This window comes from Populus trichocarpa, chromosome 10 (genome assembly GCF_000002775.5).
Source record: "Populus trichocarpa isolate Nisqually-1 chromosome 10, P.trichocarpa_v4.1, whole genome shotgun sequence".
In the NCBI taxonomy this organism is placed as follows: Eukaryota; Viridiplantae; Streptophyta; class Magnoliopsida; order Malpighiales; family Salicaceae; genus Populus; species Populus trichocarpa.
This window is the reverse complement of record NC_037294.2, coordinates 21385910-21401241: the sequence shown is the minus strand read 5'-3', so window position 1 is coordinate 21401241 and position 15332 is coordinate 21385910. Positions and strand designations below refer to the sequence as shown.

Genomic DNA, 15332 nt, shown 5'->3' with positions numbered 1-15332 from the left:
CAACAAGTTATTAAGTCAATCTGAACTAATTATTTTTTTATTAAAATGATATTATTTTATTTTATAAATTTTTTTATTATTGAACTAATTAGATTTGGGTCATAGTCAATAGAGTTTGACCAAATCATTGTTTTTTCCATTTCAATTCAAGTCAAGTTTTAAGTCTCCATGCAACAAATAGAAAAGGTCCAAATAATTACGAAATAAGAAGTTTGAAAGAGGAGCTTAAGACAAAATATACTACAAGGTTCAAAATAAAATAAAATAAAATCAAGGGGATCAAATACACAATTAAGCCCAACATGAGCTATAAAAGTTACTATCAAGTATCAACTCAGATTCAGGAAGTCCGCTCTCACTTTACTCTCACTTCACTCTCTCAGATTTTTTAATCTCGTTCTTCTCCTTCTTCAAATGAATTGCCTTCGCCATCTTCCAAGGTCTGACGAACTATATAACGTGTAAAAATATCTTTCCTTTTTTTTATTTGTTTTATTACTTTCTTTAATTTCATTCGTCAATGTCTTGTTTGAATGGCAGATCATCCTCTGCTTTGCCTCTGCAAGGCTTCAACTTTCACCACAGAAGACCTTCTTCTCCGCCGTTATTCTCTTTTAACATGGCAGTACGTTCATCCCTTTACACATAATCTGTGTTTTTTTTTTTCTTATAGTATATCATTTTGTTGGTGCAGGGAACCATGGATTATCATGATCTGCAGTTACGTGTAGCTGTGAAGGTAACTTAAAAGTAGCTTGAGATTCGATCCTTTTGTTTTCTTGTGTCAAGTTGAAGCTTCTAATCTTGTTGCTCTGCTCTAATGTTTGCTATATATTGTTATTCGTTCTGTTTTGATTACCGCAACTTTCTCTTGTTGGTTCTTTTTCTTTAAATATTTGACTGTTAGAAATTCAGAATAACATAATACTAGTTTTAACGAAAACCTTTCTTGAAATCACTTGGTGAAGAGTCTCAGCCATTAGATTTGTGGGTTCCACTAGCCGGATCCACCAGGAGATTTTCAGGGATGTTTTTTTTATATAAGAATTCACTAGTGATATTAGATATTTTGGAGTTTTAAGGGGTTTTTTGATGTGTTAAGAAAATATTTTTTAAAATTAGATATTCGGGAATATTCCTTCCCTTTTTTTTTGTTATACCCTGTAAAGTTTGGATTTTTCATGATATGATTTTTTTTAATTGGGATGTTGAATAATTTCTTGTGCAAATTGGAGTGATCCCACGAATCCAGGGCTGGGAAATGAGTCATGTTAGCATTTTCGCCGTGTATGTGGTTTGGAAGCAAAAAATTAATATAAAAACGAAATCGGGAGCACCACGGAGAGTGGTTTTGATGATAACTGATTAATTTGGGCGATCATAATGGTTGCTTGTTTGTTTCTGATAATTAATTTGATCCTATTAGTGACTACTGCTTTACTGTGTTGAATTTCGAAGTTCAAATCTTCTAATAGAGGCTTGTTATTTGAATTTGTTGTCTGTAGGCAGCTCCTGGCTCGCCATCTAGTGCTGAGATGAGTGGCACTGATGTTGAGGAAGAAGAAGAAGAAAAATCTGAGATATATAGTCATAACATGACTGAAGCTATGGGGGCTGGTGAGTTCGATAATGCTTGTAGGTCCATGTCAAGGGTGGGGAATTGGTGGGTGTGACCTGTTCGGTTGGAGTGGCATGTGTAACTGTTTGAATTTTTGAAGTGTTTGCTAGTTACTGTTGATTCTTGATTAACGAAATTTTAATGTGTTATTGATCTATAAGTGCAGCTAATTGTTTGTTCTAATATATTTTTAGTACAGTTTTGACTTATAGGCACGAACTAGGAATGAACTATAACTTCATTCGTCCAGATTTGATTGTCGGATCATGCCTACAGGTGATTCTCATTTGTTAGATTCATGTATGAAGGGATTCTTTCCCCTCTTACACTGGTTTTTATTTTATTTTTGTTTCTCATATGGTTTTCTAATTTGTTTTTTCAAATTTCTAGACTCCTGAAGACGTTGACAAGCTTCGAAAAATTGGGGTCAAAACTGTGTTTTGCTTACAACAGGATCCAGACTTGGAGTATCCTAAATAACTCTGTCTTCATGATCTAATGAAAGCATAATTTTTATTTCTTAAATGCTCTTATATATATGGTCATCAGTTATCATTTATGCAACTGTTGAGCATTTGAGATCTAAAAAGAAGAAGCGTATGAAACATACTGCAATTCTTTTACCACCATTTCAGATATTTCGGAGTAGATATCAGTGCCATTCGAGACTATGCGAAGGCATGTGGTGACATTCAGCATTTGCGTGCACAGATAAGGTTAGTCATAGCAAACCCAAGGTTTCTAATTTACAAAACGAGAACAAATAAACAATTGGAAAAAGAAATCTGTTAGTTAACATCTGACTACCTTTTGCATCGAAACTAGTTTCTACTGCCAAAAGAATAAAAAATAAAAACCGTGGAGAATGTACGTAGTATTATTTTGGACTGCTATGCTATCACTTTCTACACTGGCACTTCATTTTTGTTAGAAGACGTTAATTAACTTTCTAAGCTAGAGTTTCACTTGTTCTAGTGCAAAATAACTCTTCTGAGCACTTTCTGTACCATTTGAATTTCTCCCCACTTCACATTTACTGTTTGTAAGAGCACAAAGGATGTGTGTTGAATGTGCATCTGTATCTACTGTCTATGATCATTTATGTTGCTATTCTTCATTTGATACAGCAGCTAATATTAATGTAACAGGGATTTTGATGCATTTGATTTACGGATACAGCTACCAGCTGTTGTCAGCAAATTACGCAAAGCCATAAACCAGAATGGAGGTGTGACATATATACATTGCACTGCAGGAATGGGAAGAGCACCTGCTGTTGCGGTAGCATTTGATCTTATCCTGCTTAATTTTTCGTTTGACACCTTATGATTTGTTGCTATGCACCACTGTTTTGTTTGGCTCTGTAATTTATCATGTATGAGGGAAATGCCCATGCATCACCACCCCCACCTCTCTGAGGAAGCATTCTTTCATGGTTTTCCTTGTCTTTTTTTGAGGCGCTATGTTTGGTTTCTTCAAATTCCACACATTTCATGCTGATAATTTTTTTATATCTCCTTACCAATAAACTAAGAGTTTTCAATGAATCACAGCTGGCATACATGTTCTGGGTTCAGGGCCACAAGCTTAATGAAGCTCACGATTTGCTTATGGTAATATTGGATTTGATTCCTTTCTCCTGTCTTTACCATAAATGAAACTCTTATGTATTGATAATGTTTTCTAGGAAAACATTATTAAAGATCCATGGCTCCACGCCTGTCAGGTTTGAAAATAAATATCATTAAGATGTTGATGATTCATCTATGTAATTTGATTTTCTGACTTAGAAATTTTAGGGGTCAAGTTTATGGAACTGTGCATTTAGTGTATAACTATATACCTGGGTGAGTTTGCAGTATGAGGTACATGGTTACAGGATGCAGAGCATCATCTTTTTTTCTTATGTCAAATTGTAAGCTAGCCGGTATAAACGAAGGGGTCGACTTTGGTAGTGGACAGCTTAGTTAGGGATATAAATTGCCTTACATTCTACTTTTCTAGCATTGTAATCAACAAATCGGTTTATATTCCTTCCAGCAATAGATTTTGAACCTATACTGTAGACTATAACTGGATTGACTTTCAAGCAGTTTCTAGTGCTAGCATAGACAGGCTTGATGCTTGACGGGGGCCATTATGTATATTGGGATTCAATGTTGAAATCATGCAATAGTAATTTGAGATTTACTTGGTTCATGACAGATATGGCTACAGTTTAAAATAGCTGATTAGTTTCTATTTTTGGTAATTGAGAATTTAGCTTGACTGACCTTCCGGGAGTCGAAGCTGGAACCTCTCCCTTAAAGGAGTATTGCTAGCAGTGGGGCTAGAGCCCTATTGGTAGCTGATTAGTGTTTTCGTAGTATCTCATTGTTTCTTGTGTTGCAGAGTAAACGCTCGAGCTTCCCAAAATTGAATGCTATCAAAAGTGCAACTGCTGATATAGTGAGTCATTTTCCTTTTGTGTAACATATATGCATAGTTGCTCACGGAGCCTTGACTATAGGTTTCTTTCTGCATGTTGATTTTATCTTTTTTACTTAATCCTTTTTTTTTAACAACTCCCATGTTTAGATGCTGAATTCTGTGACTATGAAAATTTTAAGTTTGCACATATAGAAGGATGCTTCCTGACATGCAATGCCATTTTTCAGTCTATCAACTGTTCGAACTACCCATAATATAAAAGTTGCAGCCAAGATTAACGAGTAGCTCCAGCCCATAAACATTACTCCCCAAGAGTTCCTTCTTGGGGGGTAGATAAATGAGTTTGTTGAGAATCAATGAAAAAAAATAAGGGATGGTTGTAGTGGCCTAGGCTCTTCATGCAATCACAAAATGAATATATTTTGCCTTTTGTTTTTGAAGTATCGACAGATTACTGCAAACTATTTTTTTTTCCTTGTTTGAAGCTTACAGGCCTTAGAAAAAAGCTTGTCACTTTGAAATGGGAAGACAACAATTATTCTACAGTGGAAATTTCTGGGCTTGACATTGGATGGGGCCAGGTATGTGATGTAAAAGCTTTCATTAGTTTTTGCATTATGTTTAAGCCATTTAAACATTTTTACCTATTCATATTTATTTCTCTTTCTTTCTCCAGAGGATACCTTTAGAATTAGACGAGGAGAGAAAGTTTTGGATTCTCAAGAGGGAATTGATGGTAAGTTTTTATTCTCCTTGGTAATACAGATAAATGCAGTTGCCAACTTTTTTTTTTTCCTTCCTTCCTTGCCTGCATGTCTTTTTGTCTCAAGTTTTCTGTCAAAAACATTTCTTGCATTTTTCTTGGCATCTGGCAGCACATAATTTCTAGGTCAAGGTTTACCTAACGATTGGATTGCAATACTGAAATAGTTACTGCTGAAGAAAAGCATATCTAATCACACCTTTGCTATGAGCCCCCCCCCCCCCAAAACCTCTTGGTCCCAGGCCCTAATATTTGTTAATCTAGAGAGTTCATTTCTTCAAAAACTTAAATGTAGGCTACCTTTAGAGACAAATTGCTACTTGCTTTAAAGATTCCTTGAAACCAGCCCAGAATTGACAGGGAAGGATCCCTTCGATTCTAACTGTCAGGTATTGCTTTACCACAGCTAGTTGCAGAATTGGGTGCGAATACAATAAGTATATTTCAAATTAAAACCAGAATTTTGTAACAATTCTTGCTTTAACAGGAGGGAGTCTACGAGTACAAGTACATTGTTGATGGTGAGTGGATAGTCAACAAAAATGAGCTAGTTACCACTGTCAACAGAGATGGCCATATCAACAATTATGTTCAAGTACGTTTCATCTCTCCAGATTTTATTTTATTTTTCATTTTATTGCTATATCTCCATTTGCTTTTGCTTGGGAGAAAAATGGTATGGCTGTCAAATCCAGCCCGAAGTCCAGCCCAGTCTAAGGCCCGGGTAACCGGGTCAACTTGCAGGGTTACCAGGTCATTCCCAAAACGATGTTGTTTTAGACAATTTGTTTTTTTAAAAAATAAATACTTGGAGTTGAGGAATCATCTAGGTTTGGTTGGATCAAGTGAGCGCGGTTCAATATGCTATGTCACCCGGGTTTGGCGCCGGTCAATATCCTAAACAATTCAAAATGAAAAGCGGGCTGGGTTAGGTTATAGGTTGGCGAGTCACCAGGTCAATCTGCTGAGCTGACCTGGTTTAATAACCGTGAAAAATGGGAAAGGGGGCTCAACACCTTGGTGAGTATGAAATGTGGAAGTGTAAATATTAATCCATGACAATTTAGTTGATAAAGATTCCTTACTGTGAGTCTATGATATCATTCATGGCAACATTCAAACAATTTTCTCATGGTGCTCTTGTCTATTACTGTCCAGGTTCTTGATGACGATGCAGACAGTGCTAACGCTGTACTGAGAAAGAGATTAACCTGTGAAGATGATCCAGTTCTAACAAGAGAGGAGCGACTGAAAATTAGAATGTGTCTGGAAACTCTTCCCGGAGATGATGAGTAAGCCGGAAACAAAGCCTATACAAGTTGTCAGCATATAAGATATAATGAATGCTTGCAATAGCAACGAATACTTGTATCCTTCATTGTACAATTAGTTTTTGTTAACTTAATAAAATATTGAATAAAGCAGCTGCTATACAGAGGCGGGTGTCAATAATCTGCGTTCATGTTTGGTAACATGTTTGCTGTTTTAGTACTGTTTATTTTTTTATTATTATATTAAAACAATTTAAAAACATAAAAAAAAAACTTTATTTTTTTGTCTGATGGTATTTCTGTCGTATTTACAAAAGCTATCTAAATGCCAACTAGTTTTGCAGCCTCTTCAGTTCATTTTGGAGAAATTATTGTTCAATACTTTCATAACATAATTATATGTTATTTTGTGCCTTAATTCGTACAAGGCTCCCCAGACTATTCCATTTTTTCATTGCATCAATCAATAACTAGTGCCTGAATATAAAATGGTAATTGAGTAATCAATATAAGGATTAAGGAAATTAAATTGTGTTTATGTTTAGTTAGTGTTTTGGAATATAAAAAATAAATTTTTATTTTTTAAAATATAAATGATATAACTTTTATTTTAACTTTTTATCTGTTTCGAGAAGACACTACTATTAAGAAAATAAGGGCTCCCCTGGACTGTTACATTATTATTATTATTATTATACCAATAAATTGGTGCCTGGATGCCAAATGACAATGGAGTAATCAATACATGAACCTTGACATCAGACACTAATAATTAAAGTAATGGGAAGGAAGATAGGGTACACATGTATTGAGAAGATTGCATATGCTGTGGAAAATCCAAGGGGGTTTTGGGCTAGTGGACTTAGAAAACGAGTTTTTCCTAGCTAAATTCTCTAATCATAATCATAATGATCATGATTTTGCTTTGTTTGAAAGACCATGAATGGTGTCGGATCATTATCTTATAGTGAGACAATGACATCTAAATTTTGATTCTTATGAAGCAACCATTGAAAAGGTAGCAGAGTGGGTGAGACTGACATATCTGGCAATGGAATATTACGATAATTCTGTGTTGTGAAAAATTAAAAACTATATTGGTAATTACCCCATATTGGTAGAACTCTAAAAGTGACAACATCTTTTAGCACTCATGATAATTACACATTAATCTGTGCAGAGGTAGACCTTGCCTAGCCATTGCTGTCAAAATTCAAACTAAGAAGGCGGGTACATCGTATTACGTATAAAGGTCCTCATCTGGTATGTTTCCGGTGTGGCTAGTATGGTCATAAAAAGAAAGTCTATCCATATGTACATCACCATTCTTCGGCGAGGGAAGGGAATGTTACGGACGCAGATGTTCTTGTTATAGATGATAAGGTTCCAGAAAAAAATAGAACCATCAACATGCATGGAGTATCGATCGGAGGCGGTGGATTCATACGGCCAGTGGATGTTTGCAGAAAAGCCAATGAGACAATTACGCAAGAATACTGAAATCAAGGAGTTGATGATGCCAAATGTGTCAAGCCAGAGAACACAGATGGTTGGTGGGATAGTTGCCTTGCAAAAGACGACTGACTAGGGAAGCTACGTTGATTAAGGGATCTCGATTTAATTTGTTACCAGATTCACATGTGGAAACTAAAGCAGGCGAGTTGGGTAGTGACGAGATTGGTGGAATTGAGCCTGATGTGAGTAAGGAAACAAGCAACGAAGGCAAAGCTGCAGTGGATGAGACAGAATCGGACAAGATAATTATTGTCAAGAGAGGGCTAGGAGGTAACTCGCAGGGTGCTAGGAAGGATGTTAGTCTTGGACCCCAGGCCCAAAGTAGCAGAAGAGGGCCCATCATGAAATGAAAGGAGGTGGAAAATAGTAAGGAACATATTCTGTCTTCAAATTCAAGCAGCCAAAGACAAAAGCAGCCCAATCTAGGTTACATAGAGGTAATGGGAGATAATCGGTGTGTGACTGTGTGAGACCCAGTTCTAGAAGCACAATTTTCATCAGGTGCCACGTCCTTCATAGGAAGATGTAATAGTAGAGAAAAAAGGTTGTAGCGTTCCAGTTGAGGAAGAGCATCTGAATGAAGGATTCTTAAGAAAGGATACCATCATGGTAGAACGGGAGGAGTTAACAGCTTAATCTCGTCAACATGAAGATGGTCTTTAGGGAGTTCCACTACATACGTTTGATTATAATGAACATGTTTAACTGGAATTGTAGAGGGGCTGGAAGTAACCGATTTTGCTCTATAGTGTATGACTTTAGGAAAGCCTACGGGATAGAAATCATGGCATTCATTGAACCAAGAATAAGTGGCAGGGCTGCAGGGAAAGTGATTGACAAGTTGAATTTTGATTCAAACTTCAAGGTGGAGGCGGAAGGAAAGTCTGGAGGTATCTGGTTACTATGGAACAAAGGCGGTGTGGATTTAAGAGTGTTGAATGTAGCAAATTGTCAACATTTGCAATTGTCAACATTTTTCTCAACCACTCTCAACCACCCTCTCCACCATCAACCACCCTATCCTTTGCAGCCATTATATTTATGTTTTCCTTTCTCCTGTAAACATGTGTAAAAGACAGAAGAGTGAAACGAGAGAAAAAGAGAGTGCAGTGTGTGTGCAGAGGAAGAAGAGAGAGTGCAACTGTGAGAGTGAAAGAGTGCAGATTTGAGAGAAACGAGTGTAAGAGTGAAACACTGGGTTTTGTGGGATTGTACTGGGTTGAGTTGAGTGTTTGTATCATTCCTCCAATAATATACAATCTGTTGCCTCCGTGGACGTACCCGGTTTTGGGGAACCACGTAAATCTGTTTGTTTGTGTTTTATTTGTGTTTGCTTTCGGTCCAGTATGCACAACAAATTGGTATCAGAGCATTAGGGAAGCTAGAACACTGAAAAAACACGTTTTTCAGCTCTCTGTTCAAAGTTGCAGAATTTTCAAAGTTCTCAGATCTTGCTTTTGACCAGCTGCGGAGATTCCTCTCGTCCATACGAGTCCGGCGATATAAAGATCGTCGAAATCGGAGTTGAAACGAGCCCTGTAGAGCTCGCCGAAGTTTCGCCGGAAATCTGCCGGAAAAACCAGTCATTGCCGGAATTCTCGCCTGAGAAGACAGCCACGTCATCCGACACGAAGGCGCTGAGTCATCATCCACGTCATCACAGAGGGTCCACATCGCCCTGTCATCAGACACGTCATCAGCCACGTCATCTAACAGTGACAGAATATTCTCTTGACAGAATAAGAATATTCCGTTACCAGTAAGAGAATATTCCCGTGACAGAATATTCTTTATCAGAGACAGAATATTCCTTCCCTGAGTCAACTCGGTCAGATTGGTTTTTTGGCCAACTCAGTGATTTTTTGACCCGTTTTTGGCCGAGTCAAGTTGGTTCCTAGCATTTTCAACCATTCCGGACGCAACCGTGGTGTCCGTTTTGTTAAACAGCATACCGAAGTTACTGTTTTGGCACTTTTGAGCATAAAAGTGTGTGTTTTAACAATTTTGGGATTCCATTTGTAATCCAAAGACGTCCTAATGGCTGATATTCCAGAAGAAAAATCAGCGGGGAATGCTAGTATACCTCCACAATACATCCCGGTATCGAATACCAAATTTGAGGTGGAGAAGTTTGATGGGAAAGGTAATTTTGGCATGTGGAAATGTGAAGTCATGGATATGCTTGTCCAAATGAATTTAGATTTCACTCTAGAAGATAAACCAGAGGATCTTGATGATAAAAGCTGGGAAAGGATAAATCGGTTGGCTTGCAGTTCCATCCGACTTTGTCTTGTAAAGGATCAGAAGTACGCCTTTTCAGAACAAAACTCTGCAAAGGAATTATGGCAAGCACTGGAGGACAAGTTTATGAAGAAGAGTATAGAGAATCGTCTCTACTTGAAGAAAAGGATCTTCCGTTTTCAGCACAAGAAAGGTACTTCTATGAATGAGCATCTAAATGATTTCAATAAAATGATAGCTGATTTGAAGAATTTAGATGTGGAAATTGATGATGAAGATAAAGCTCTATTGTTATTGAATTCACTGCCTGACACATATGAACATCTCGTCACCACTTTACTGTATGGTAAAGAAAAGATTAAATTCATTGATGTGTCCAATGCTTTGGTGAATAATGAGTACCGAAAGAAGGACCAGATTGTTCACAAGGAGTCAACGTCAGAAGCATTGACAGTTAGAGGCAGAACAAACCCCAGAAGATTTCGAGGGCGAGGGAGATCTCGCTCAAAATCCAGAGGAGAATCATCAAACAGACAATATCTTGCAAAAGATGAGTGTGCCTTTTGTCACAAAAAAGGGCACTGGAAGAAAGATTGTCCAATCAAGGGCAACAAGGAAAAAGATGAACCAATTGTGAACGTTGCACGAGATGAGGATGAACAAGACTCTGCATTCATGGTCTCATCACCAGAAAACCATTCTGGTGAATGGGTTCTTGATTCTGCATGTTCCTATCACATGTGCCCTAACAAGCACTTATTCTCGAGACTCGAGGAGTTCGATGGAGGAGGTGTGTTGATGGGTAATGATGATGTGAGTGAGATCAAAGGGATTGGGACTATCCATCTGAAGATGCATAATGGGGTAGTCAAGACACTAACAGATGTACGGTATGTACCTGACTTGAAGAAAAATCTCTTCTCACTTGGAGTTCTAGAATCCAGTGGTTATAAGATTATCATGCATGGTGGAGTCTTGAGAGCAATCCGTGGTGCATTAGTTGTCTTAAGAGGCACGAGGATAAGAAACTTATATTTCTTGGATGGATCTACAGTTACTGGTACAGCAGCTGTTTCCAAAAGTATAGAAGATGATGAAGCAGATAATTCCAGACTTTGGCACATGCGCTTAGGGCATGCTGGTGAAAAGGCTTTGCAAGGATTAGTCAAGCAAGGTCTATTAAAAGGCGCCAAGACTGGGAAGCATGGGTTCTGTGAGCATTGTGTTCTTGGAAAACAGACAAGGGTCAAGTTTGGCACTGCAGTACACAACACAAAAGGGATCCTAGATTATGTTCACACAGACGTATGGGGACCTTCAAAGAATGAATCTCTTGGAGGTAATCGTTGGTTTGTTACTTTTATTGATGATTTCTCAAGACGAGTATGGGTTTACATGATGAAACACAAGGATGAGGTCCTTGATATCTTTCTGAAATGGAAGAAAATGGTGGAGACTCAAACTGGAAGGAGGGTTAAGACTCTTCGGTCAGATAATGGTGGTGAGTACACTTCAGATCCTTTCTTTGAAGTTTGTCAGGATGAAGGGATCAAGCGACATTTTACTGTTCGCAAAACACCACAACAGAATGGAGTAGCGGAACGCATGAACCGCACATTGGTGGAGAAAGTCCGATGTATGCTATCACATTCGGGACTAAGCAAAGTGTTTTGGGGCGAGGCATTAAGCTATGCTCGTCATATTGTTAATCGGTTACCTTCAGCAGCATTAGATGGTAGAACCCCCTTGGAGGTATGGTCAGGCTCTCCTGCAAATGATTATGACTCTATGCGTATATTTGGTTGCTCAGCATATTATCATGTTACTGAGTCCAAGCTAGATCCTAGAGCCAAGAAAGCTATATTTTTGGGCTTTAGTGGAGGAGTAAAAGGCTACAGACTCTGGTGTTCTGAATCAAAGAAAGTGATCTTGAGTAGAGATGTCACTTTTGATGAGTCTGGCATGTTACAGCAAGAGAAATCACAGGAGAAGGAAAAACAGTCTGGTGATGCACAACAGGTGGAGTTGGAGACTTCAGTCATCCCTATAAAGACTGTTCAGACAATCTCTACTGAAGGAGATTCAGATGAAAGTTCAGATGAAAAGGATGCAACAACTCCAGCAACCACACAACAAGAATCCATTGCAACGAGTAAACCGAAAAGAGTTATCAAGAAACCTGCTCGGTATTGTAACATGGTGGCTTATGCACTTCCGGTGATTGATGATGGAATCCCCTACACCTACAAAGAAGCAGTACAGAGTGTAGAAAGTGCAAAATGGAACGAGGCAATGGATGAAGAGATGAAATCTCTCCACAAGAATCAGACTTGGGATTTGGTACAACTCCCTAAAGGAAAGAAGACAATTGGTTGCAAGTGGGTATATGCCAAGAAGGAAGGTAATCCTGGAAAAGACAACATCCGATTCAAAGCGAGATTGGTAGCAAAAGGCTATGCTCAGAAGGAGGGGATAGATTATAATGAGGTATTCTCTCCAGTTGTTAAGCATTCATCAATCCGTATTCTGTTAGCCTTGGTTGCACAGTTTGATTTGGAGTTAGCCCAACTTGATGTGAAAACTGCCTTCCTACATGGAGATTTGGAAGAGGAAATTTACATGTCTCAGCCAGATGGTTTCAAAGTCACTGGGAAAGAGAATTGGGCTTGTAAACTGAAGAAGTCATTATACGGATTGAAACAATCTCCTCGCCAGTGGTATAAGCGATTTGATAAGTTCATGGCAGAACATGGATACACACGGAGTCAGTTTGATCACTGTGTATATTTTCGCAAACTTCTTGATGGTTCTTTCATCTATTTGCTCTTATATGTGGATGATATGTTGATCGCATCAAAGAGCAAGGTGGAGATTGATAGACTGAAAGCTCAATTGAGAACTGAGTTTGAAATGAAGGACCTTGGAGAAGCTAAGAAGATTCTTGGCATGGAGATTCAGAGAGACAGAAGAAAAGGCACAGTCTGTTTGACACAGACCCAATACTTGAAGAAAATTCTACAGAGATTTGGGGTAGATGGTAAGACCAAGCCTGTAAGCACACCTTTAGCTCCTCATTTTAAGCTAAGTGCTTCAATGTCTCCACGCACAGAGGAAGAGCGCAAGCATATGGCTCAAATTCCTTATGCAAATGCAGTTGGTGCATTAATGTATGCAATGGTTTGTACAAGACCAGATATTTCACATGCTGTCAGTATGGTGAGCAGGTATATGCATGATCCGGGAAAGGGTCACTGGCAGGCAGTTAAGTGGATTCTACGGTACATTCATGGCACAACTGATATTGGTTTGAAGTTTGAGAGGGATGATAGACTCGGACAAAATTTAGTTGGTTATGTCGACTCGGACTATGCTGGTGACTTAGACAAGCGTCGTTCCACAACAGGCTACGTGTTTACACTTGCTAAAGGGCCTGTAAGTTGGAGGTCAACGTTACAATCAACAGTAGCTTTGTCAACAACTGAGGCAGAGTACATGGCAGTAACAGAAGCTTTCAAGGAAGCTATTTGGTTACATGGGTTGATTGAAGATTTGGGAATTGTTCAAGAGCACGTGGATGTCCATTGTGATAGTCAAAGTGCTATTTGTCTTGCAAAGAATCAGGTTCATCATTCCCGCACCAAGCACATCGATGTTCGATTTCATTTTGTTCGAGAAATTATGGATGAAGGGGATATTCTGCTACAGAAGATTGGTACCGCAGATAATCCAGCTGACATGCTCACAAAATGTGTCTCAGGGATCAAGTTCCAACATTGTTTGGACTTGGTCAACATCTCTCGGTGTTGAGCACCTTCAGGGTGCAGCGCCATATGGCGCATCAGAGGCAGCATTGATTGATCACGAGGATTGAATGGAAAAATCTTGCCAAGGTGGAGATTTGTAGCAAATTGTCAACATTTGCAATTGTCAACATTTTTCTCAACCACTCTCAACCACCCTCTCCACCATCAACCACCCTATCCTTTGCAGCCATTATATTTATGTTTTCCTTTCTCCTGTAAACATGTGTAAAAGACAGAAGAGTGAAACGAGAGAAAAAGAGAGTGCAGTGTGTGTGCAGAGGAAGAAGAGAGAGTGCAACTGTGAGAGTGAAAGAGTGCAGATTTGAGAGAAACGAGTGTAAGAGTGAAACACTGGGTTTTGTGGGATTGTACTGGGTTGAGTTGAGTGTTTGTATCATTCCTCCAATAATATACAATCTGTTGCCTCCGTGGACGTACCCGGTTTTGGGGAACCACGTAAATCTGTTTGTTTGTGTTTTATTTGTGTTTGCTTTCGGTCCAGTATGCACAACATTGAATTCATCCAAGAACTTGGTCCATGTTTTAGTAGATGAGGGAGGAGGTTCTCCATGGCTATGTACGGTAGTTTATGTTAACCTGAAGCTTCAGTTAAAACGTGAATGTCTTGAAGAGATTAAAACAATGGGGCAACATATAACTTTGCCTTGGATGGTTATCGGTGATTTTAACAAGATACTGACGGCTGCAGAAAAGATGGGAGGCGCACTTGTTGATATGAGAAAATGTCTGAGATTCAATAGATGGATTCAGGATTGTGGTTTGCTGGACTTAGGAAGTGTTGGTCCAAAATTCACATGGCGCGGACATGAGAGCAGAGGTTATGGAAGAGTGCATGAAAGGTTGGATAGAGGGCTGGGTAATCAACTATGGAGAATGCAATTTCCAGCCATGTGTGTTAGGGTGTTGCCCAGGGTAAAATCTGATCATCATCCTATTCTTGTTGAGCTCTACTCCAGGGACATGAATACACTTAAACCATGTCGCCCTTTTAAATTTGAAGCGCATGGACGTCTCACGATAGTTTTACCAAAGTAAAAAAAAATAGATAGCAGGGGAGTCAGGATCTAGTTGCTGAACTTAAAAGGTTGAGAACAACGTTGCAAGAGTGAAACAGGAAGTTTTTGGCAATATCTTCTATCGCAGGAAAATAGTTCTAGCCAGGCTTGAGGGCATTCAAAAGGCTTTGTCTGAAGGAGGAAACCTATTCTTGAACAAGTTCAAGAAAGTGTTAACCAATGAGTATAATCAAATTTTAGCTCAGGTGGAAGTCTTTTGGTACCAGAAGTCTAGGTGCCAATGGAAGGCAAAACAGTTTGTAGATTCATTATAAGTATGATGGAAGTGCCACTGGAGTGGCTGATATTGTTTTTGGTGCTTATACCAAAGATGCCATAGCCCGACTCTGAGTCAATTTCGGCCTATAGGCTTATGCAATGTGAATTTCAAAATCCTTACTAAGGTATTGGTGAATCGACTTAAGCATCTGACATCAGGCTTAGTCTCTAATAATTAGAGTAGTTTTGTACCAGGTAGACAGATTACAGGCAATATAATGGTGGCTCAGGAGGTCATCCATTATATGAGGAACATGAAAGGGAAGAAGGGTTTTATGGCTATCAAAATAGACCTGAAAAAGGCTCATGATCGAATGCGACGGGATTTCAACAGAT

At 38.7% G+C, this 15332-nt stretch overlaps 2 protein-coding genes across 4 annotated transcripts; both read left to right on the top strand.

The window, feature by feature from the left end:
* Window positions 1-321: 321 nt before the first annotated feature.
* Window positions 322-6246, top strand: LOC7463479 (phosphoglucan phosphatase DSP4, amyloplastic). Of its 3 annotated transcripts, XM_002316379.4 has the most exons (14): window positions 322-440; window positions 541-625; window positions 695-739; window positions 1506-1617; window positions 1818-1894; window positions 2009-2085; window positions 2254-2334; window positions 2767-2899; window positions 3172-3231; window positions 4010-4066; window positions 4534-4629; window positions 4725-4784; window positions 5299-5406; window positions 5970-6246. In XM_002316379.4, exons 1-14 carry the CDS (start codon window positions 415-417, stop codon window positions 6105-6107), a joined length of 1155 nt encoding a protein of 384 aa, XP_002316415.1. In that variant the 5' UTR covers window positions 322-414; the 3' UTR covers window positions 6108-6246. The 3 variants fall into 3 exon arrangements, with proteins under 3 accessions (XP_002316415.1, XP_024467084.1, XP_024467085.1); XM_024611316.2 differs by lacking the exons at window positions 5299-5406; window positions 5970-6246 and adding an exon at window positions 5107-5271 and having other exon boundaries at window positions 357-440; XM_024611317.2 differs by lacking the exons at window positions 322-440; window positions 541-625; window positions 695-739 and having other exon boundaries at window positions 1511-1617; window positions 1813-1894.
* An 8037-nt stretch (window positions 6247-14283) lies between these two features.
* On the top strand, window positions 14284-14992 carry LOC127905873 (uncharacterized). The gene is made up of 2 exons (XM_052456500.1): window positions 14284-14693; window positions 14806-14992. The coding sequence occupies exons 1-2, from the start codon at window positions 14284-14286 to the stop codon at window positions 14990-14992; spliced, it is 597 nt and encodes a 198-aa protein (XP_052312460.1).
* The last annotated feature ends 340 nt before the right edge of the window (window positions 14993-15332 follow it).

Coding starts and splice junctions, on each gene's coding strand:
- LOC7463479 (XM_002316379.4), top strand. CDS start 415: ATGAATTGCCTTCGCCATCTTCCAAG. Junction 740..1,505: donor AGTTACGTGTAGCTGTGAAG/GTAACTTAAAAG, acceptor TGTTGTCTGTAG/GCAGCTCCTGGCTCGCCATC. Junction 2,900..3,171: donor GAAGAGCACCTGCTGTTGCG/GTAGCATTTGAT, acceptor AATGAATCACAG/CTGGCATACATGTTCTGGGT.
- LOC127905873 (XM_052456500.1), top strand. CDS start 14,284: ATGGGGCAACATATAACTTTGCCTTGGATGGTTATCGGTGATTTTAAC. Junction 14,694..14,805: donor CTCACGATAGTTTTACCAAA/GTAAAAAAAAAT, acceptor CTTCTATCGCAG/GAAAATAGTTCTAGCCAGGC.